This window comes from Mytilus edulis, chromosome 3, assembly GCF_963676685.1.
Source record: "Mytilus edulis chromosome 3, xbMytEdul2.2, whole genome shotgun sequence".
Taxonomy (NCBI): Eukaryota; Metazoa; Mollusca; class Bivalvia; order Mytilida; family Mytilidae; genus Mytilus; species Mytilus edulis.
The window spans coordinates 33,199,534-33,225,494 of NC_092346.1; the positions used below are offsets into that span (position 1 = coordinate 33,199,534).

The following is a 25,961-nucleotide window of genomic DNA, read 5'->3' on the forward strand; positions in this document are numbered from 1 at the left end:
ATATTCATGTCAGTACTGACTACTGGGCTGGTAACTGCTCCATTTCAGTCATTGGAATTTAAAAGATAAAATCAAGACATTATTAATTTCATGCGTCGAACACTTTTTTTCTGGATTTGCCTTCGTCAGGAATAATACTCTGTATTTGAAAGCCAATGCTGTTTAATAACCATAACGCATATAGCTTTATGATAAAAAAAAAAAAAAAAAATCGAAAGCAATAGTAGCCAAATTTACATAATTATTCTTACCTGTTAGTGTTTCAGTTATACGTTACAATCTTTAAACTTCTCAATTGGTAACGTCAAAAATTGACGTTTTACGCCGATTATTGAGGATATATTTTTTATTTCGTTGTCAATTTTTTTTTTGCACATCAATATTGGTACTTCTAAATGTTTGGTTGCACTGAATATTCATGAAATATTTCCCACTGGAAGTAACGTCACAATTTCTGTATTTGGGTAAGATAATAGTCTATAAAAAATAATCAGATATGGTATAAGTGCAAATAAGACAACTCTCTACCAGAAACCAAATGACATAGAAAGTACTTAATTTTTCCCCATTTCAATCCGAAAAGGTAGAAAATATCCATCAAAAGGTTGTGGGGTAATACAAGTACACTTTACTTTTTTAAATAACGGAACAGCTAAATTAAAAAAGGCAATGATTGTCACACAAAAATAGTAATACTCATCTCATATATGTTAACAAGATTTGTATGATTTATCAGAATATAAAAACACTCTTCAGGCACAACAATTTCATTTTCACTTTCAAGTTCCATACATATGGATCTAATTGTAGAGAAATAAGAAATCGCAGTTTTTTGCTTCAAAAATTTGAAAATGAATTAATGATTGTTTTTTTCACGACTTTGGAACTTCATATACACGAACAACTCCAGCCATCAGATTTTTTTTCCTAATTTTTTTTTGTCTTCTTGCATGATACTATGGAATAATGTCCGATATGATACAACCATTGGTGTTAAGAACACCAAAAATATAAAACAAACAAACAATATTATTTTGAAAGACATAAAATGCGTTCAGAATCGTAAACGTTGAAAACGTAAGAAAATCGTCAAGTGGACAAACATGCTAGACATTGGATTTGTTTTAAAAGGAAGTCGTTTTTGCTACGCAAATTATGCAACTGTTTGTAGAGATACAAGTAAGTACAATTACGGAATAATGTCATGGAGAAATTCCTATTCGATTACTGTACTTATCTATAAAAATTTGCCTGAACGGATGATAATTTACCAAGTTTTAGAATTTGGATTTTCCCATTTGAATGTTAGTTTTCGTTTACTAAGGATCAAAGGCAAAATTTCAAGATTTTAAAACAAAAGCTGACGTTGTGTTTAGATTTTTTACAAAAAGAAGTAAATGTTCTGTTTGCCTATTTAAATATGTGTGCACTGTATTAGTAGATATTGCCACAGTTGTATACCGTCTTTAGTTGAAATGTAAAACTTTTTGGTTAAAGACAACAAAACAACATATATCTGAACAATTGTTGCACTCACCTGGTGTGCAAAACTGAATAGTTTATAATCCAAATAAAAAAAAGATCAGAATAAAAATCGACTGAAATATGTTTTTTATTTGCTCTTCTTTTTAAACAGGACAATTTTTGTTGATATTTAAAAGTTTTATTTTTTTAGAAATAAGACTGAATCTGATAATCCTATCTGATATACTTTTTATAAAAAAAAAATATAATTATCAACTTTTTAAAAACTAAGTTCCCTATTTCGTGTCGAGTAATACTGTTTGTACATAAGAATTGTTTACGTTTTTTTTTAAATACTAGTATACGCGATTGAAACACTGTATCTTATACCACGTGACAGTCTTTGTTAATCACACGACGCAGTAGAATGACACTTCTAAACGGCTGTATTCATATGTGATCATTTGTTGGTAAGTATATTTCTCATAGTTATTCTATTTTATTTTATGTGTTGGAAATGTTATCAAATAATCCTTTTTAATAATAGTTTGTTTCTGATTTTACAATATTATTATTACCCCAAGTTTTGTATTCAACCTCCTTGTTTAGGGTGTCGGCTATCTGGTAATGAAGGGTCCAACTAGAGGTAAAACACCCTTTTATCCTTTTATATTTTTGACGATTGTCCTTCTAAATACCATCATACAACATCTCGTAGTTTTTGCATCTGATACATTACTGTGCTTATCTAATAACCTTTGCGGTTGGGAATTACCTATTGCCTGACCAGTTTAAAAAAATGTCAATACAATGTGTCCATTTAAATTGTACAATAGGTATTGTGAGAACTATTATCAACAGGTGGTCATTTAGCTACCTGTAAATTTACCTGGTTTGTTTTTGACAGAGCTAATTAAAATGAATGATAGCTAGCTTGCTTTCCTCATGTCCAATGTCCTGAATGGACTATTCTATTTAGGTATGGGACATTTTACATTTAATACACTATTTAATCTTTCTAATAAAGATATTTGTTGTAAATTTATTTATTTTGCTTACAATCACAAATAAATCATTGCTGGTAAATCCCACTTTCATAATGAAGAATAAAGCACTGAAATTTCTATTCACTAAGCCTTTTGTACTTTTTTGATATATTGAAAATAAATTTTTAACAGTAATTCCAATTGAAGTATTACTCAATTTATTTCACTTGACTGGGCGGAGTTTATCCAGTTTGCTCATGATCTATCATAATAAACCAGTCCATAAAATTGAGAATGGAAATGGGGAATGTGTCAAAGAGACAACAACCCGACCAAATAAAAAACAACAGCAGAGGGTCACCAACAGGTCTTCAATGTAGCGAGAAATTCCCGCACCCGGAGGCGTCCTTCAGCTGACCCCTAAACAAATATATACTAGTTCAGTGATAATGAACGCCATACTAATTTCCAAATTGTACACAAGAAACTAAAATAAAAATAATACAAGACTAACAAAGGCCAGAGGCTCCTGACTTGGGACAGGCGCAAAAATGCGGCGGGGTTAAACATGTTTGTGAGATCTCAACCCTCCCCCTATACCTCTAACCAATGCAGAAAAGTAAACGCATAACAATACGCATCTATAGATAGGTGTTTTAGGATAAACTCATCAATGCATTGTCCAGTCATTCTTTTGTAAATTCCTTTGAGGTCAATGACAGGTGATTAGAAATCAGTAATAACTATAACGGCAATCATCGTAATCACACACATTTTCAAGTCGACTGTCCTCGTGCAAATTAAAACGTAAGCTCCGCCCGATCAGTTGAAATAACATTGGTAATAGATCCTGAATATTAAATGAAACTTAGCATCACTACTATTCCATTTCAGGAATCGTAATATAAAATGAAAATATATCCCATAAGAAAACACCAAGCCACACATAATTCATCTTGTAGAATTATTCACAATTAGATGGGCTATCCAAAAAAAATCCATTTCACAAACACTTTAATTCCATATCAAGAATCAGAAACTTAAAATACATCCCAAATTAAAAACACCATGAAGCCAACATATATCTACTCGTTTTATAAACTAAATTCACTGATTGACATTTTTATCTTGACTATTAAGAGACACAAAAAGAAATGGCTTAAAATGTCCCATATCTGAATAGAATAGTCTATTCAGGACATTGGTCATGATACATGAGAAAAGCAAGCTAGCTATCAGTAATTTAAATTTTACCTTTAAGGAATAGTGAAGATTGTTTACTGTGTAGTTAAATGACCACCTGTTGATGAGTTCTCACAATAACTATTGTACAATTAAAATGGACAAATTGTGTTGACAATTTTTTATACTGGTCAGGCAATAGGTATTTAAATACCACAAAGGTGATTGGATAATTACAGTAAAACAGTAATAAAACATGGAAATAGCAAGTATGGAAACCGGTATAAACATACTCGATCCAAAATAAAGGCCGTACGTTGAACTATAATGGTTTCCGATTACAAATTGGGACTTGGATGGAGAGCTGATTCATTGACAATCATTCCAAATCTTCTTATATCTATATATTAATTCTGCAATTAGTGATCAAGGAGGAACAAGATAGGACAATTTATTATTTATTTTCCACATAAGAACATTATAGTTTCATTGAACAATTTGTTCGATCAAAAACCATATGCATAGATGATGATCGATGATAAGGCCTCTGAGGGTAATGCATGCTTAAAAGCTTATTTTAATTGTAATAAGGCAAAACATCAATGTAATCGTATAACATATAATAACTTATTATTTTTAATGCATTTATTTTTTTGATAACCAGATGTGTTGAGATATATGGCTTCATTTATACCATGTGGACCCTGTGGTCACGACGGGAACACACGGAATACAGAGAAATGGTGCACGGATTGCAACGAAGGGTTTTGTAATGTATGTGAAAAGGCACATAAGTCATTGAGAATAACAAGAGATCACAATTTGATCTTAATCGAAGACTACCGAAAAATTGAAAATAGGAATGTTTGTATTCAGTGCGAGGAGCACGGGTCAAAACTGGAATTGTATTGCAAAGTTCACGAAAATACTATTTGCATTGCATGCTTTACAGCAAAGCATAAAGAATGCTCCGACGCCATAATTCCACTTGCAGAAGCAGCGAAAAATGCGAAGAAATCAACTGCTCTGACGGACTTAGAACACACAATTAACGAAACATTAGTAAACATACAAAAATGTCGTAAGGATCGCGAGACTGCATCCGTAAGAATCGAAATACAGGAAAAAATCATCAAGAAGCGTATTTTTGATACGAGGGAAACTATAAATAAGCATTTAGATGATCTGGAAAGAAAACTATTAGATGAGTTGACAACAACACATACTTCTTGTAAATCAAAATATGGGACAATACAGAACAAGCTAAATGAAATGGAAATAGAAATTAAACGCCTTCAAGAACATACATCTCAACTAAAACGTTTTGCACCAGACATACAGGTGTTTTTGAGGACACATCAGACGAATAAAGAAATTCACGACGAGGTAAAGTCCATAACAAAAGCCTTAGCTTCCGGTAGAAATTACGACATAGAAATAGAGATACACCATGGTATTACGTCATTGCTGAAAGATGTTGATTTTTTTGCTAGAGTAAAAGTCGATGAAAGTACCATCAATTGTCCATTTACGGATTCAAAAATGGATCAAGCCCAAATACATGTACCAGTTAGACAGCAAGTACCAACTAGAAAATCAGTTAATAATACAAAGCTACGACTGCAAAAGAAATTCACAATTAAGAGAAAAGAAAAGGAAATGTACATTTCAGGATGTGCAATATTGGCAAATGGTAACGTATTGATTGCAGACAACGCTGGGAACAATGTACTAATCGAGTATAATGAAGACGGACTTTTTATCCGTGATATATCAGTTTCTAAAAACCCATGGGATCTGACAGTAATAGATACCGATCAAATAGCTGTTTCGTATAACACTTATAAATACATCGAAATAATAGATTTAAACAAAATAACCGTTCTCAAAAATTTGAGATTAAAAAACAGCTGTCGGGGGATATCATACAGCGATGAAAAAATTTATGTTGTAGTTTTTGGTGCAGGAATCGTAGTGTTGGATATGGAAGGAACTATACTTAATACAATCCAGTGTGAAATGCATGTGTATAATATCACGACGATCAAAGACAGAATCTACTACACAGTGCCATTTGCGGATACAATTAACTGTTGTAGTACAACGGGAAACAATATATGGAATTTTAAGAATACATCACTAACCACACCGGGCGGCATTGCCACTGACGGTGCCCAAAATCTGTTTGTTGTGGGTATAAGATCTAACAACCTTATGATATTGCAAGATGATGGAACTGTCAGCAAAACATTACTTACCAACGCAGACGGACTAGACAAACCCATACGTCTATATTACAATAAGAAAACGAACATATTATTGGTGTGCAACAAACACGACGGAATTGTTTTTTTATATAGTGTTTTGTTTGATTAAATGCGCAATGCTGATGTTGAATGTAGTTAGTGTATGCATCTGTAAACTTGTACAATACAGTTTAGATTCACCATAATCGTATGAATTATGAATTACGAATTTATTATCAATATTAATAATGAGATTTTTAGTTATTAGAACAAAACAGTTGTTCAGAAAATTAACCTTTATAAACTGAATACCTGTTTAATCTGAAAAAAAATGTCTTAAGTGCTGAAGGGGTTCATTTTGAATGTGTTTGGAAACAATATTACCTATAGAAACATATATGTTCCACTTTAATCTTGCAAGTCATTTTTGATGAAAATTGTAATGCATTTATTATGCTGTTACAACTAAATATAGAAATGATATACAATTTTTTCTGCTTTGATGGCTACATTTGGAAGTGAATCATGTTGTTAGAAAATACACAAAGCTTGAAAATTTTATATACATTTATGTTTATGATATCATTTACCAGACAGGCCTTATTTGTTTTCAAAAAAATATATTACTGTATGTGAAAGAAGATTGTGTTTTTACGGAAGCCGTAAGGGGACACTCAAAAAATTTGATTTTTTTAAAATTTGAAATCACGATAAAACATTGCCGTTTTACCGAGATCTCGATAAAAAATATATCGTGATCTCGATAAAACGAAACTGTTATATCGAGATCTCGGATTATTATATCGTTATCTCGATTTATTATATCGAGATCTCGGATTATTACATCGTTATCTCAATTTATTCTATCATAATCTCGAAAAAACGAAACTGTTATATAGATCTCGGATTATTATATCGTTATCTCGATTTATTAAATGAAGATCTCGGATTATTATATCGTTATCTCGATTTATTATATCGCGATCTCGGATTATTATATCGTTATCTCGATTTATTATATCGTTATCTCGGGTTATTATATCGTTATCTCGATTTATTATATCAATATCTCGGATTATTAAATCGTTATCTCTGTTAAATATATCGAGATATCGATATAATAAATCGAGATAACGATATAATAATCCAAGATAACGATATAATAAATCGAGAATAAATCGGAATAACGATATAAATTGGTTATTTTCTAATTTTCAGGCGTATTTTGGCATTTAGGTCCTCCTTAACCCCTTCAATGGTCATTGCGAAACAATGGACATGTTATATCTATAAATATGGGATGAAGAACAGCAAAGGTAACGTGAAAATAAAAAAAATAACCTTGAGTATTTTTATATTTATGTTTTGGTATTCAGGTCGTCCATACATTGAACCAAGGAATTTTGGTTAAAATAATTGGGGAAATCCACTAGTTTATTCTTCGAAACTAAATAAATGAATGAATTAAGTTAACAAATTTAAAGAGTGCTATGAACTTTTTTTTCTCATATTAATTTTAATATTTGTTAGATAACATCACAATGACGAATTAAAAAATACAGTTTCGTTTTATCGAGATAACTATATATTCTTATCGAGATCTCGATATATTTAACAGAGATAACGATTTAATAATCCGAGATCTCGTTATTATTAATCGAGATCACGATATAATAATCCGAGATCTCGATATAACAGTTTCGTTTTATCGAGAAAACGATGCAATAAATCGAGATAACGATATAATAATCCGATATCTTCATTTAACAAATCGAGATCACGATATAATAATCCGAGATCTGGATATAACAGTTTCGTTTTTTCGAGATAACGATAGAATAAATTGAGATAACGATGTAATAAATTGAGATAACGATGTAATAATCCGAGATCTCGATATAATAAATCGAGATAACGATATAAATATCCGAGATCTCGATTTAACTCTTTCATTTTATCGAGATAACGATATATTTTGTATCGAGATTTCGGTAAAACGGTAATGGTTTATCGTCATCTCGAATTAAAAAAAATATTTTCTAATTCTTTGTTTGTCTTCTTAAAGCTTCCGTATGTTATAACATCGAACAAATTTTTTTGTTCTATCGAAGAGGATTAATTTCTAATTTTTTTCTAATTTTAAAAAATATTTAATTTTAATTTTATTGTACATTTTTTTTTACAAAGTTGAACCTACAAGTAGGTAAATGTGTCATTGGTAATTTTCTGTTGAGTTAGGCTATATTGTTACATATAATCCATGTTATGCTTAATTTGGAGCATGCTCAGTAATTGGAGATCTATTTGATAAATGCATTTTTGTTTCCCAATAAATCATTGTATTAATAATTCAAGATAGGGTATCTTCATCATGGGAATTCTGTTTTGAAAAATTTGATATTGATAAGGAAAAGGAAAAGGCCGATTGTAAAAGTTCGTAACCTATAATTTCAAGACGTATAAGTTGATTTTGAACATTGTACATTGAAAATACAATTCAGGTTTGACTGCACTGCTTCATTTTGAATACCATAAAGTTGATGTGTCTATATCAAATATATATAAAGGATATTGTATCATGAACCTACATGGTATTAAAAGCATTTATACCAATCTAAAATCCAAGAAGGCTGCTTTTTATGCATAAATTTCAAACGAACTTTTTGAGGACTTTGTCTGTTTGTAACATTTTACTGGTTGATGGTATACCATACAATAACATACTGGTTTGAAACAGACTCTATTACTAATTAGATATAGGAAGATGTGGTGTGAGTGCCAATGAGACAACTCTCCATACAAATAACAATTTAAAAAGTAAACCATTATAGGTTAAAGTACGGCCTTCAACACGGAGCCTTAGCTCACACCGAACAACAAGCTATAAAGGGCCCCAAAATTACTAGTGTAAAACCATTCAAACGGGAAAACCAACGGTCTAATCTATATAAACAAAACGAGAAACGAGAAACACGTATATATTACATAAACAAACGACAACTACTGTACATCAGATTCCTGACTTAGGACAGGTGCAAACATTTGCTATTACTAAATCTACTTACATATTTTTTCCGTGAACCTATAATATTTCAAATTTTTGTGTTAGGATTATAGCAGATATTAAGGTTTTGATTGTATGAAAAAGGACATAAAATGCACTATTTGGATGCTAAATCTGCATAAATAGTAAAATTCTTTACAGTCGTGAATATTACTCTAGGTTCATTACATCAGAAGCGCTTTTGATATTGATTCAAGTGATGTAATAATCTTGCCTGGAACATGATAAATATTTGTTTTGTTTAGCATTGACCGTGTTAATTAAGTATACTAATTTTTATGTCAGATCACTAAAGTATTATGTTGACAATATGATACTTCCATGGTCAGAATATTGTATATTTAAAACCACCTTGTTCTGTGTGATAATGAATCATTTAATGATATTAAAAAGATCAAAAGTTAGTTGTTTGTTTTTTAAATAGAGAGGTTAATGCAAAAACCGAAAAAAAACCATAAAAAACAACAAAAGATTACATCAACGGTATACAAAACACAATATAGAAAAGCAAAATACTGAGCGACATGAACCACTCTAAAAATGGTAGGTGAAAAGTAAAAGACTAAGCAACTTGAACGTCAACATGGTGATCTCAGATTGAGTTAAGATTGCAGACCTTTATTTTGGCTAAAAGATTGATTATTGCTTCCTAAAATCTAGTGGGAAATATTCCATGCATTTTGAAGCCACGAGGAATTTAACAGTTAAAGAATAGATAGAATATGCAAAGTGGGTCAATTGAAATAAAGGGCAGGAAAATTGGACTTCCACTACCATAAAAGGATGTCTAGGAAAAAGCTCTAAATTTGGTCTAGCAGACAGTCTTCATATGTGACTAATAGTGATCAAGGCCGTGCTATAGGTTAACTGATCATACACTCTTAATATAAAATGGAATTTCCACAAGACTTCAGCAAATGATACAGGGGCCCTTACATTTTCAATTGTGTAAACATAAGACAAATGAATTAGAGAACAATTTTATAGTTACCCAGGCCTTCCTCCTTAAAGACTTATTCCTGGGGTACCCTAATCTACAAAAAGAATTGAATATACACCAAGCCACATACAAGAAGTACATATTCTAACCAGACATGAAAATATACTTAAAGATGCAGATAACCAAGGAAGTACTATGAAACTTATTGTTGGGGTACCCTAACCTACAAAAAGAATTGAACACACAACAAGCCACATACAAGAAGTACATATTCTAACCAGACATGACGATATACTTAAAGATGCAGATAACCAATGAAGTACTATGAAACTTATTGTTGGGATACCCTAACATACAAAAAGAATTGAACACACAACAAGCCACATACAAGAAGTACATATTCTAACCAGACATGAAGATATACTTAAAGATGCAGATAACCTAGGAAGTACTATGAGGCTTATTGTTGGGGTACCCTAACCTACAAAAAGAATTGAATATACAACAAGCCACATATAAGGAGTACATATTCTAATCAGATATGACGATATACTTGAAGATGCAGATAACCAATGTAGTACTATGAAACGGTAATAGTTATCAAAGGTACCAGGATTATAATTCAATACGCCAGACGCGCGTTTCGTCTACATAAGACTCATCAGTTACGTTCAGATCAAAATAGTTGTAAAGCCAAACAAGTAAAAAGTTGAAGAGCATTGTTGACCAAAAACTCCTAAAAGTTATGCCAAATACGGCCAAGGTAATCTATTCCTGTGATAAGTAAATCCTTAGTTTTTCGAAAAATTCAAAGTTTGTAACAGGAAGTTTATAAAAATTACCATATCATTGCTATTTATGTCAACACCGAAGTGCTGACTACTGGGCTGGTGATACCCTGGGGACGAAACGTCCACCAGCAGTGGCATCGACCTAGTGGTGTAAATAGTTTCAAAGGTACCAGGATTATAATTTAATACGCCAAACGCGAGTTACGTCAACATAAGACTAATCAGTAACGCTCAAATCAAAGTAGTTGTAAAGCCAAACAAGTAAAAAGTTGAAGAACATTGAGGACCAAAAATTCCTAAAAGCTGTGCGAAATACGGCCAAGGTAATCTACTTAGTTTTTCAAAAATTCAAAGTTTTGTAACAGGAAATTTATAAAAATGACCATATCATTAATATTTATGTCAACACCGAAGTGCTGACTACTCGGCTGGTGATACCCTCGGGGACGAAAGGTCAACCAGCAGTGACATCGAACCAGTGTTGTTAATATCTATCAAAGGTACCAGGATTATAATTTAATAAGTCAGACGGGTGTTTTGTAACAGGAAATTTATAAAAATGACCATATCATTGATACTCATGTCAACACCGAAGTGCTGACTACTTGGCTGGTAACTACTTCATTTCAGCCATTGAAATTTAAAAGATAAAAACAAGACATTTTAAACTTCATGCGTTAAAAGCGTTTTTCTGGATTTGCCATTTTCAGGAATACTCTGTATTTGAAAGACAATGATCTTTCACAACCATAACACATAAAACGTTATGATAAAAAAAAACAACTCGAAAGCAATAGTAGCCAAATTTACATTACTATTATTACCTGCAAGTGTTTCAGTTATACTTTTCAATCTTTAGAATTCTCAATTGGTAACATTGACGTTTTACGCCGATTATTGAGGATACATTTTTTATTTCGTTGGGAATTTTATTTTTGCACATCAATATGGATACTTCTAAATGTTTGGTTGCACTGAATATTTATGAAATATTTTCCACCGGTAGTTGTAACGACACAATTTATGTATTTGGGTAAGATAATAGTCTATAAACAATAAACAGATATGGTATAAGTGCAAATAAGACAACTCTCCACCAGAAACCAAATGACATAGAAAGTACTTTTAAATTTTTCCCCGATTCAATCCGAAAACGAAGAAGATATCCATCTTTATAAAAAAAAAGAGAGAATTACAAGTTAAACAAACCGGTCTTATGCCGGCGTCACACATTGGCGTATAAACCGACGATGGAGGTATGTGGGGCATGTTTGTTACATATGCCTGGCGTAGTTTCAGCGCTTCGTGAACGTATAAAATGCAACCCTGATGTACCAAAAACGTGGTTCGGTATTCAACGAAACGTGATCTGGTATTTATATTGGCATATATGTCCGTGAATTTACAAGACCATGTCTATCCAGATGTAGTACAAGGTACAACAATTTAGCACTCCACAGTTACAAAATAAAATTAAAATTGAGCTACCAAAATGTTTAATCATCTTCTATGCCTAGCTTTCTAATATATTAACCCAACTGTATGTGTCATACATATGCACATGTATGTAATCAATATCTTCAATAGATTTTCCATGGGATGGGGAAAATAATTCCTTGTTAATGTATCCATGGCAACATTCTGCTTTTATTAACCATGAAATATTGCAAAAAGGGACATGAAAATGTTCCCACAAATTTGGTTTTAACTAGAAATTCAATGCCTTGAGTGATACCTTTTCTGAAACTGTAACATTTATCTACCAAATGATCAAATAAAAAGTAGATGTCTTTGAATTCGCTTCATTTTTTCGTACAATTTAATACCAAAGTTCGTGCGAAAAAAAGTTGGAAAGAAACTTTACAATAATTGCTGGACCGATGTCTTGTGTGGATTTAAGAATACGGAGTGTCATACAGACAGTCTTGATGTTCCTTTAAACGCACTTTGAAGGCTATTTTAATCCTCAATTTCAAAAAGCGTACATTGTTTTTGACCACGTCCGGCGTATGTCGGTGCTATTCGCTGATGTGTGACGCCGGTATTACTTATAAAGTACACTTTACTTTTTTGATAACGGAACAAGTAAACTAAGACAGGCAATGATTGTCACATAAACATAGTAATATTCATTTTATATATGTTTACAAGCTTTGTATGATGTATGATATATCTTCAGGCACAACAATTTCATTTGTCACTTTCAAGTTCCATACATATGAATCTTATTGTAGAGAAATAACAAATCGCTGTTTTACGCTTGAAGAATTTGAAAATAGATTAAAATTTTTTTTTGCTTTCGCAATACAGTCTTTTCGCGACTTTAGAACCTCATCTAAACGAACAACCCCAGCTACGGATTTTTTTCTTATTTTTGGTCTTCTTGCATGATATTATGGAAGAATGTTCGATATGATACAACCAAGGGTGCTAAGAACACCATAAAACACAAGACAAACAAACAAACAATTTGATTTTGAAGTGGACATACTTGCTAGACATTGGATTTGTATGAAAACGAAGTCGTTTTGGCTACGCAAATTCTCAAAAAATATGCAACTGTTTTGTAGAGATAAAGTACAGTTACAGAATAATGTCATTGAGAAATTCCTATCCGATTACTGTGCTTATCTATAAAAATTTGCATGAACGGATGATAATTTACCAAGTTTTAGAATTTGGATTTTCCCATTTCATTGTTAGTTTTCCTTTACTAAGGATCAAATGTAAAACTTTAAAGCTGACGATATGTTAAGTTTTATTTACAAAAAGAACTTACTGTTCTAATTGCCTTTTTAAATATGCGTGCATTGTATAAGTAGATAATGCCACAGCAGTATACCGCTGTTGGGTCATACATCGATTGAGACAAAAACAAATTCAGATTACAAACTAACACCGAGGGAGCACATCAACTATAAGAGGAAAACAACGAAACAACAGAAACACTGAAGTGAAAAAAAAATTAATCGGAAAGTCCATAATTACATGGCAAAATCAAATGACAAAACACATAAAAACGAATGGACAAGGACTGTCATATTCCTGACTTTGTACACTTGGCAACACACCCAGAAACGAACTATAAGATACATTGACTCAACATATGTTTTTTTCTTTCTGGTAAACATGATATATTTGCGGCCAAATATATCCTACTGTCAAATGTTTCTTTTCCCTAATAATTCCGTGTCATTTTTATCAAATGTTAAATTTCTTGATTAAAATAGATCGTACACAGATACAACATATATCTGAACAATTGTTGCCCTCTCCTTGAGTGCAAAACTGAAAAGTTTATAATCCCAATTATAAAAAAAGATCAGAATAAAAACAGAAAGCACTATGTCTATTATTTGCTCTTCTTTATAAACAGATAAACAGAACTAAATAAAAGCGTATGATATTGGTTAGTGATTTTCATTTCACGTATTTTTACGCTGAATTTGCTTTGTATTTTAAGTTCATTTCTTCGTGCATGTTTTTAAGTAATGTATTTCCTTTACGTAATACGTTTTACTGTTTTGAATTTTAGAATAACATAAACGAGTCCAATTTGAATGCATCTGATGCGTATTTCGAACATCCATGTATCTTTAATGATTCTCGAGGCCAAACTATTTGTATATCCAAAATGTTATACAAATGCCAAAGAGCGGATCAAACCAAAAAATGTGTGTTTTAATATACTTTTACGAGATTATTATTAACATTCATCGAATAATCTTCCCATTTGAGTCAATGTTATATACTAGTATCTTTTCTTTCTTTAAAAGTAAAAAAAGTAAAAGTGTGTCCGGAGGACCCAATGGCTGTACTACTATTGGTGTATGTTATTCGACTGATGTCAAATTAGTTAGTATCCGATTTCAATACCTTTTAACCGTGTCCGATTTGATTTACACACATGAGTCACGTGAATGTTAGAAATATATATCAAAACAGAACAAATTTAATCAAATTGTTTGAATAGAATTCTATTTAAATTGTGCCATTTTGGTAAATTTTGCCTCTATGAGGAGGATGAATAAAAATGTCATGTGATATAACCAATTTCCTATCTCCCCGCTGAAACAATTGTAACCAGAGACATATATACGTATCTATGTCTCTGTTATTATCTTCACAGAATCTCCCTTTGTTGGCATTTAAAAGTTTAATTTTTTTTTAGAAATTATCCTGTATCTGATATTCCTATTTAATACACTTATTAAAATTTAATAATTATAAACTTTTTAATTTAAGTTCCCTATTTTGTGTGGAGTAATTATGTGTGTACTTAAACAGTATTTTTGTTTTTAATAGTTGACATAGTTACACGCTGTAAACACTGTATCTTATACAACTTGACAGTGTTTGTCTTTGATTAATCACATGACGCGGTAGAATGACACTTCGGAATGGTTGTATTCACATGTAATCCTTTTTTGGTAAGTGTATTTCTCATAGCTATTCTATTTCAATTATATATATAGGAAATGTGATCAAACAACGCTATTTTAATTAAATGTTTTGTTTGTTATTTAAATATTACAATATTATAAACCCTTGAAGATTTGTATTCTATTTCCTTATTTTTGGTTTCTGATATCTGGTATATAAGGTACAACTAAAATGTCAACCATTCTCTTGTCCTGTGTTTTTCGCTCTAAATTTAATCTCGCAGTTTTTACACCTGATAGATTAAACCAGTAACAAAACGAAAGGAATTAGTAAAGATCGCAGTAGCAGGGGCGGATCCAGTCAGTTAAAAAAAAAGGGGGGGGGGGGGTTCCTAACCCAAGACAAAAAGGGGGGTTTCCAACTACACGTCTCCATTCAAATGCATTTATCGTAAAAATAAAGGAGGGTTCCCACCCCCGAAACCCCCCCTCCTGGATCCGCCAATGGGTAGGTATAGTGTCCGGCTAAGATCGTGGTTTTTCGAGTGATTCGATCGGGCATTTTCGAGTGTGACCACATTTTTTCGAGTGATTATGATAAAAAATGTAAACAAACAGACTTCCTTTCTGTCAAGATGTGATATAAACGCTTGAGTTTAACATACACGGATATACAAGGTGTGTCAGTATTTAAGATAAAAATATCTTTTCAATCCGATATTATTTTTGTGAAAAAAGTTGAATTTAGCCGTCCAAAAAACAGAATAAAGGCAATTTTATACACATACCAATGCAAATTTCGATGAAAATGCATACATAGAATCCTTATATTCTTAGATATACAGACATTTTACAAAAATTCTTGTTATTGTATTGAAAACGACACTTTGACACTAAATTCATTTCTATGTGTTCGGGTTTTTTCGAGAGCAGTCCGGGCTTTTTCGAGTGCGTCCGTGTTTTAATCAAGTGATTATACAAATTTTTTATGGCTTAAAATGTTAAATGTCAGTGTATTTACATTTAAAAACAATAAAAAAGAGTTCAAGCTATGTACTTTTTAATGCACAAAACCAAAGCATTCATTAGTTTGATTATGGTGTACAACGATTAAACTTTATAAACAAGTATCGTACATTTTTATATATTGTTGTTTGTCACTTCTTATAAAATACATGTTCATTATATATTCCCGATGCCAACAATCTAATGAAAGCATAGACAATTTGGATTGAGACGTACAAATGTACGAACATATAGTGTGTTGAGCTGATGAACTATTCATTTTATTTTTAACTGTCTATATAATTAATTTTATTTAAAAAGGGAATTACATAACTGTCTATATAATTAATTTTATTTTAAAAAGGGAATTACATAACTGTCTATATAATTAATTTTATTTTAAAAGGGAATAAAAAGTGATCGGATTTAGTGTGTATTTTTTTGTTTTTGTTTCTTATGATTTTATTTTGTGGCGGCAGGGAGCAGACCTCTTTCATTAGAATACTTTTATTACATAGAATTTTTCTGATTCTTCTCTGCTGTCCAGATTTCTTATTGCGTTTTTGGTAAACAGCTGCGCCATGAGCGAATACTACGCCCGTAGCGATTTCAAAGAATAAAGTTCAATCTCTTATGTTGTGGCTTATTGCGTGAACCCCTGAGGGTTCACGCAATATTTATAAGTTATAAATATGGTCTATGGAGGAATATTCGGAAACTTTCTTTTTCTTCATCGGAACATTTGTTCTTCTTATCTGTATTAGCTTCCTGCAATTAAGAGCACCTCCATACGGAGTATTCGATATATTTAAAACATGACATTAAAGTACTTTACACTGATCGCTAACTCACTTATTTGGTATATGATGATAAAATATATACTTGAAAATCTATAGAGAAAAAAAACGAAATAGCTATCAATACGTATAGTTTTTAAAGAATGATACTGATTCAAAACATGGACACATGTACCTCAGTCTTCCAAAAATTGATAAAATTGATTTAGAAATAATTAATCAGGCATTGCGAACTGGTCAACTAGTATGATACAATAAACATTAATTAATGTTTCTTACGACCGCTCATCAATAGGTGTAACTATCCCACGAGATGGATTGAGATTTAGAAATTAATTGACCTAATATAAAACCATTATTGAGGAGGCATAACTTTTGAATTCTAGATACAACATATTTCATTAATAAAATAGAGTCACCTATGATGTAACGTACATGTACACAGATATGATCATGGTTAATTTAAAAGAAACGGTTATCAATGCAGTAGAATTAATTGATACACAAGAATATCCCTTAAAGATTCCCAACAATAGACAGTTATACAAACCAGTTATAAGAGCGCCCATTGGTGGTATATTTTCACCATTATGCATATATCTGTATCAAATTAATGGCAATTTTTTGTATTAAACAACGAAAAACAGACACGATAATAAGCCAAAAAAGAAGAAAAAACAGGCTCCTGATTTTGGACAGTTATGTTTTTAAGTATACATGTATAAGCAGCAAATTGAATGTATTAGCTGGATCCAACCCCATTTCTAATGTGGAACGGTTTTTTAGGCATTCACAAAACAAATGATTAGCAAGTAGCTTTGGTCTTATTGGTAGAAAAGAACATTCCACATTCTATAAAACAAAATAATCGTACTTTAACGATTAATCCCTCTGCAAATTTTTGCACCTATCCTTAGTCAGGAATCTGATGTACAGTAGTTGTCGTCTGTTTATGTAGTTCATACGTGTTTCTCGTTTCTCGTTTTTATATAGATTAGACCATTAGTTTTCCCATTCGAATGGTTTTATACTAGTAATTTTTGGGTTCCTTTATAGCTTGCTGTTCGGTGTGAGCTAAGGCTCTGTGTTAAACTCCGTACCTTGATCTATAAGGGTTTACTTTTATAAATTGTTACTTGGATGGAGAGATGTCTCATTGACACTCATACCACATCTTCCTATATCTATTTAATATGGCATTTTTTAACAGAAAAGTAAATAAAATGACTGAGGGACTTAGGTGAAATATTACCTCTATCAATAAGAACCCTAGAACTGTCATCCATTGTTAGTTGTTTGACCTTTCACGTTGGTAAAAATTAATATCGAAATAAAAACATTATTTATCTCCTCACTTTATATTTAACACAACTCTCAATATACCCAAATTGTCCTGATTTACAATAAAATGGAAATATTATCTTCCACACACATGATAATGAAAACACGGAGATATAGCATAAAAAAAGTTCTAAAGTTCACGTTTTGACTTTTTTAAAAACCTTGTTATCTATATCTTGCATGAATAGACATTTCTCGTAACACACTGAATAGAGTGTGATACGAAAATCTGCGTTAATTTGATTTCCTTATCCAGGATCATATTAAGATGATATTACGGCATCTCATTGGCTATTCGTTAGGTCATTTATGAGAATGGTATACCGTTTGATATCAACTCTCGTTATTTAATTTCAATAGAATACACTCGCCGTATTATATTGAAATTAAATAACTAGAGTTGATATCAAGCGATATCCGTTCTCACTTGTTATGAAACCTATAAATAATTTCTCAATGTCATATCAAACATTTATGAAAAACTTAAGGGAGGTTACGTATACATTAATCTATGTAAATCCGTCACCAAAGTTTCGTGAAAACTTCTAAAAGTACTTTAAAAATATAGTCTGAAACTGTAAAATCACCCCTTTTTAGCTAATCTGACCAAAAAGTGTCAAGTGATTTTTCCATCACTTGCTATACGTCTCTGTCCGTCTCCATCGTCCGTTTACTTTAAAAAAAAATTATGTCCACTGAATCTACTAGACCAAGTTCATCATAGATAGAGAAAACTGTAAACAGCAATAATGTCACAGGCAATTGTCTCAGAAAAAAAATATTACGATTGACATACTTTGGTAGGATTGCTACGGATGATTCCGACAACAAATGTAGGCATGTTATACACCATTGTAAAGATAAATCAATTTAGATTTACGATATAACAAGTTTTAGCGGGGTTGACAGCCAATAAAGCGGCATATAACGGAACTTTGTCACCACTTGACATTTTTCTAAAATGCAAGTTAAGTACCTTGTGTTATAATAAGGTATATAGGAAAGTTTTTTCTGAGACAAGTGCCTGTGAATAATTTTCAGTAAAGTAAGAATTACAAGCAAGTCGCCATCACCAAAATAGAGAATTTGGTCATGAATTCTATTTTGGTCTTCAATGTTGTAGAGTGTCCTTTGTTTTACATGCACTGCAGCACATAGATCAAGGTGAGCGACACAGGCTCTTCATAGCCTCTAGTTTGTTTAGTAAAATCCAATAACTCGGAAACGTCAAATCTATAATTTATAAAATCCGAAAGGGTGAATACCTAAATAGATATAAACATTTCTCTGAAGATTCGTGTAAATTGGCTACAGCGTTTGTGAGTTATTTTCCAACTTGCTGACGTTGGACAGACAACGGTATACCATAATACGTCTCGTATAAAAACTCCGGGGTTCACCACGAAAAATATTATTTACTATGACAAAACAACAAACATGAAATGAAGTTGAAAAGATAATGAGCCCCCTGCACTATGTTCTAAAGACCTTTTTATGAAGAATCCAATAATTTCTAATTTAACAATTGAAAATTGTGAGAGAATGTTTCCCGATCAGAATCTAATTGATACAGGTTAATTTTGATCAACGTAGTAATACGGTTTTGCGATTTCATTACTGTTATAAACTATAAAAAGTCATTTTTTCAAGTCAAGAATACTTTTTTTATCACAATTTTCTTGGAAAAAACCCGGACCATTTGTTTAAAAAACCCGGACCATTTCACAGTTGCTCTCGAAAAAGCCAGGACAATAATAAACACTCATTGTATTTGTTAGATACAAGGAAATTGTGCTTCTTTGTTGATCAAAACATGTAAAGTAATCAAAATAAGTTGATAGTCATGAAACTATTATAATCACGAAATAGCAGTTAATTGATATTATCGCATGTTTTTCCACTCGAAAAAGCCCGAACTACACTCGAAAAACACCCCGGACCGAATGACTCGAAAAACCACGATCCTAGCCGGACACTATACCTACCGTGAATATAAACCGGAATAAACACCTTTCAAATCTGCAATTACAGAACAGGGAAGGACAATTTGTTATGTTTCCCCCCACATAAGTACATCTCAAGGAAAAGAACGACTCTGAAACCGTACAAAGTCGGAAAAATTTGTGATATGACGTATAAATAAAAAAATTAAAAAATGAAATCACAAAATACTGAACATTGAGGAAAATTTAAAACGGAAAGTCCCTATTCAATGGCAAAATTAAGAAATATATTTGTTTTCATTTAACCATGGGTTGGGCAATTATATTCGATTATTTTACCTAGGTAAAAATGTCAAAAATAGGGGTACAGCAGTCAACATTGTGTTATAATCTTAATCACTATAAAACAAAAAATATATAACAAAATAGCGCAAAAGACATATATTAGTAGACAAAGCACATAAGCAAAAATGAAAGACACGAATAGAAACAGTTGTACAATAACACAATGACAGAATGTATAGGTACAGAGCCACGTCACTTGTATTAAAGAAACACAAAAATGCAATAGACAAAGCACATTAGCAAAAAAAAAAAAAAGACAAGAACAAACATTACTATAGAACAATTACAGAATGACAGGATGTACAAGTACAGAGTCACGTCAAATAGTTATCAAAGGTACCAGGATTATAATTGATTACCCCAGACGCGCGTTTCGTCTACATAAGACTCATCAGTGACGCTCATATCAAAAGATTTATAAAGCCAAACAAGTACAAAGTTGAAGAGCATTGAGGACTCAAAATTCCAAAAAGTTGTTCCAAATATGGCTACGGTAATGTATGCCTGGGATATGAAAATCCTTAGTTTTTCAAAATATTCAAAGTTTTGGAAGCAGGAAATTTATAAAAATGACCACATTATTGATATTCATGTCAACACCGAAGTGTTGACTACTGGGCTGGTGATACCCTCGGGGACGAAACGTCCACCAGCAGTGGATTTGACCCAGTGTTGTAAATAGTTATCAAAGGTACCAGGATTATAATTTAGTACGCCAGACGCGTGTTTCGTCTACATAAGACTCATCAGTGACGCTCATATTAAAATATTTATAATGCCAAACAAGTACAAAGTTGAAGAGCATTGAGGATCCAAAATTCCAGAAAGTTGTGCCAAATACGGCTAAGGTAACCTATGCCTGGGATAAGAAAATCCTTAGTTTTTCTAAAAATTCAACGTTTTGTAAACAGGATTTAAAAAAAGATATCACAAAAAAAACCAACCCCTGACCACACAGTAAAAGTTATATTTATAAAGACAAATAAAAGAATACTACAACACGTTATTAAGATGAAACAACATCAGTACCCATAATCTATACTTCACGACCATCGTGTATTATTTTTGAAGTTGATACCGAATAAATGTCAACAAGATCTTGGTACCTTCCGACGAACTTAATGTAAAGGACAAGACGTTCTTTGACATACCCCTGGTTCATCAACTTTCTACGTAGACATATATATGCATTTATCACGAATGTCTACGTAGAAAGTTGATGTTTTACAAAGTCTGAGTAGAAGTTGTAAGCTCTTGAATATCGAATAAGTTTGGGAATGTATATCCCATATGCAGGTGAAGTTGGTATATTGCTACTAAGGTGGGAGAAATTGATCATTGCAAAATTAAAATCGTCTCATTTGCCATAGATTATGGTACATAGATGATCGTAGTAAATGCAGTGTTTTATACTACCTAAATTTGTCTTTGAAACAATTTTTTTTCTTCAGAATTTAGATCTGCATAGATAGTAATGCATGATAAAAAGCTAATTTTGACTGTAATATGGCAATATATGGACGAAATCGTATACATTTATTTAGTAATTTATTGTTTTCAATGTATTGTTTTTTCTTTATGACCAGATGTGTTGAGATATATGGCTTCATTTATACCATGTGGACCATGTGGTCACGACGGGAACACACAGAATGCAGAGAAATGGTGCACGGATTGCAACGAAGGGTTTTGTAATGTATGTGAAAAGGCACACATGTCACTGAGAATTACGAGAGACCACAATTTGATCTTAATCGAAGACTACCGTAAAATTGAAAATGTGAATGTTTGTGTTCAGTGCGAGGAACACGGGTCTAACCTGGAGATGTATTGCAAAAGACATGAAAAGGCTATTTGTATTGCATGCCTTACTACAAACCATAAAGATTGCTCCGACGCAATAATTCCTCTTGCAGAAGCAGCGAAAAATGTGAAGACATCAACTGCTCTGGCGGACTTGGAACACACAATTAGCGAAACATTAGTAAACATACAAAAATGCCGTAATGATCGCGAGGCTGCAACCGAACAAATCGAAATACAGGAAAAGATTATCAAAAAGCGTATTTTTGATACGAGGAAAACTATAAATAAGCATTTAGATGATCTGGAAAGAAAATTATTAAATGAATTGACAACAGTACATACTTCTTGTAAATCAAAATATAGGACAATACAGAATCAGCTAAATGAAAAAGAGAAAGAAATTAAACGCCTCCAAGAACAAACCTCTCAACTAAAACGTTTTGCTCCCGACTTACAGGTATTTTTGAGAACACATCAGATAAATAAAGAAATACAAGACGAGGTTAAGTCTATAACAAACGCCTTACTTTTCGTCAGCAATTACAACATAGATATAGAAATACACCAGGGTATTACTTCACTGCTGAAAGATGTTGATTACTTTGCTAGAGTAAAAATCGACAAAAGTACCATCACATGTCCATTTAAGGATGAAAAAATTGATCAGGCCCAAATACAAGTACAAACTAAAAGATCTGTTCATAATACAAAGCTACTGCTGCGAAAAAAAATAAGAATTGAGCAAAAAGGAAAGACCATGGATATTACAGGATGTGCAATATTGGCAAATGGTAACTTATTGTTTGCTGTTAAAATATGGAAGAATGTACTTATGGAGTATGATAAAGACGGACTTTTTGTCCGTAATATACCCGTCTCTGGAGAGCCATGGGATCTGACAGTAATAGATACCGACCAAATAGCGGTTTCTTATAACGATCTGAACTACATCGAGGTTATAGATATAAAGAAAATGGTCGTTCTGAATACAATGACATTAAAATACAACTGTCGGGGGATATCATACAGTGATGGAAAAATTTATGTTGTAGTTGATGGTCGAAGAATTGTAGTGTTGGATATGGAAGGAACTAAACTTAATACAATCAAGTGTGACATGAATGCGTTTCATATCGCGACGATCGATGATAGAATCTACTACACAGCGCCTATTTCAAATACTGTTAAATGTTATACTACAGGTGGTAACAGGATATGGAATTTTAAGGATAAATCACTTACTACACCAGGCGGTATTGCGACTGACAGTGCCAAAAATGTGTTTGTTGTGGGTATAAGATCTAATAACCTTATGATATTGCAAGATGATGGAACTGTCAGCAAAACATTACTTACCAAAGCAGACGGATTAGACAAACCCGCACGTCTATATTACAACACGGAAACGAACATATTATTGGTGTGCAACAAATGCGATGGAACTATTTTTTCATACAGTGTTATGTTTGATTAAATGCGTATTACTGATTTTGAATGTAGTAAGTGTATGTATATGTAAACTAGAACAATGGTATTTATTCACCTGATATAGAAACAGAAAGATGTGGCATAATTGCCAATGAGACTATTCTGCACCAGAAACACAAATGACGTTTGACCAGATGAGTATATTTACTGTAAAAATTAGGATGCGCTATCCGGTTTGTAATAAGTTTTCTACATATACAGTCGAACTTCCGAACCAAATATTTGTATCTATAGAAGAATTTAGTAAAGGTTTTGAGGAAGTTGTGGTTAACAATCTATAGATGTAATAAATAGTTTACGTTTAATTTGTGAAATTATGAACACCGTTTGATGGTACCAAAGGAAAATCGCCGTCCAAAAAAGGAAAATTTCCTATAAGGAACGAAAATATCGTCCCTTTTGTTGTAAATTTTTGTGTACAGTTTCCCGTGTTACTTAAATTATTTAAACTAATTAATGACATTTATTGTTTATATTTGATTTAAATAATTTTATTTAGGCTGTATGATTAGAGAACTTTTGATTATTTAGGGAAAACTGTCATTAAAGTAACGTAAAGTGTTGTTAAATTTATCAATTAAATAGGATTTGGACGGGCTTTTACTGAATTGGGTTATTCACTTGGATCCATTACAGTACAGGAAAAATCTGATATCAAAGGGACACATTTAGTGTTCATATGAGTATATTAACCTGTCAATAAACTGTATTGTCGATGATAAAAATACAGTCTTATCACTTCATAACCGCTCCAGTAAGTATATAACATATTTGCCTTTTTAAATGTATATCCAGTTTTTTGTTGAACCAAACATTTAGGCCAGTGACCAAAGTCGAAATTATGAAATTTTAATCGTCAAAAATGGTACACGGCTATATCATATATCATTGGATTCGGAAATATATATACTCAGATTCCAGTGGCGGATCCAGAACTTTTCCTAAAAGGGGGGGGGGGGGGGGGGCGCTGACTGACCAAAGGGGGGCCCGCTCCAGTCATGCTTCAATGATTCCCTATATAATCAACCAAATTTTCCCCCTGGATCCGCCTCGGTCAAAAGAAAATATGGTGCAGAAAATCTTGATTAAAGGTCACATGTCGTTTTCAAGGAAAAACGAAATTGAATATAAAACTCCAATTTAAATACCCTTTTTAATAGTAGAATGATTGAAAACTTAAATCTATTTTCTACCTTATTCAATTTTTCATCAAAAGAGTGAAAATCCATAATTAAATGAGTTTTCCGAACACACGTATACGACTTTACAAAAAGGGGGTAGTTTTTAGTTTTAAATGATGTATTTTTTTTAAAGTAATTAGAACAACGTCCGTCAAAACTTAACAAAGTTTACAGAAAATTATGAACAAATATGTATTTATTAATATAACCACCTAGTATACCTCAATGAAAGTGAAAACTTAAGTTTTGGCCATATACGTTGAACTCGGTACATGCCAATACACCCAATAAAGATTTATAGTGGCTGTATGACAAATTAGCATTAAACAGCCTTTACATAAATGTTCTGTTTTAGAGATTAAAATTCCTTGTCTTGGTTGTTGTTTTTCTTACAATAGATGCAAGCATATGAAAGAGAGACGAAAGATACCAGAGGGACATTACAAGTCATCAATAGAAAATAATCTGACAACACCATGGCCAAATAAAAGGAAAAAACCAACAGACAAACAAAAGTACACATAGCATAACCTTTGATATCCCTTGTCTTCGATTTCTTGACTTGAGCCGGCTGCTATTTTATCTGTATGTCTCGAAGAAACATTAGAGGCAACAGTAGTTTACCGATGTTTTAATGTTTTTAAACAAAGCTAGGGGAATTACAAAAATTTCAAAAAGTGTTCAATTCGGTTGGGTCAACAACATGTAACCCGTGTCATATGCGAATCAAAAGTAGCAATATATGTTACAAATAAGAATGAAACACAAATTAATTGCAACTTTTGAGGTCTGATCTGATTCTCAGTATCTAAAAATCTTAAACCGCAAAAAAATGTTGCTAGTGAGTTGGGTCACGACAGAGCTTAAAAGTAACATTATTCGTGATACGGTGATATAAAAACTTATTTTGTGTCTATTTCAGTCACCAGCTCTTTTTCACAATAAGTAAATGTCGCCAAATTTAAATTTCCACGTTCGCCATTCAGGTGTCACAATTGAT

General features: G+C 32.2%; 2 protein-coding genes across 2 annotated transcripts; both read left to right on the plus strand.

Annotated features, from left to right (window-relative positions):
- The first annotated feature begins 1,865 nt into the window (after positions 1-1,865).
- On the plus strand, positions 1,866-7,985 carry LOC139516278 (uncharacterized). The gene is made up of 2 exons (XM_071306283.1): positions 1,866-1,934; positions 4,297-7,985. The coding sequence occupies exon 2, from the start codon at positions 4,311-4,313 to the stop codon at positions 6,006-6,008; it is 1,698 nt and encodes a 565-aa protein (XP_071162384.1). The 5' UTR covers positions 1,866-1,934; positions 4,297-4,310; the 3' UTR covers positions 6,009-7,985.
- A 14,101-nt stretch (positions 7,986-22,086) lies between these two features.
- On the plus strand, positions 22,087-23,766 carry LOC139515202 (E3 ubiquitin/ISG15 ligase TRIM25-like). The gene has a single exon (XM_071304766.1). It carries the CDS (start codon positions 22,087-22,089, stop codon positions 23,764-23,766), a length of 1,680 nt encoding a protein of 559 aa, XP_071160867.1.
- The last annotated feature ends 2,195 nt before the right edge of the window (positions 23,767-25,961 follow it).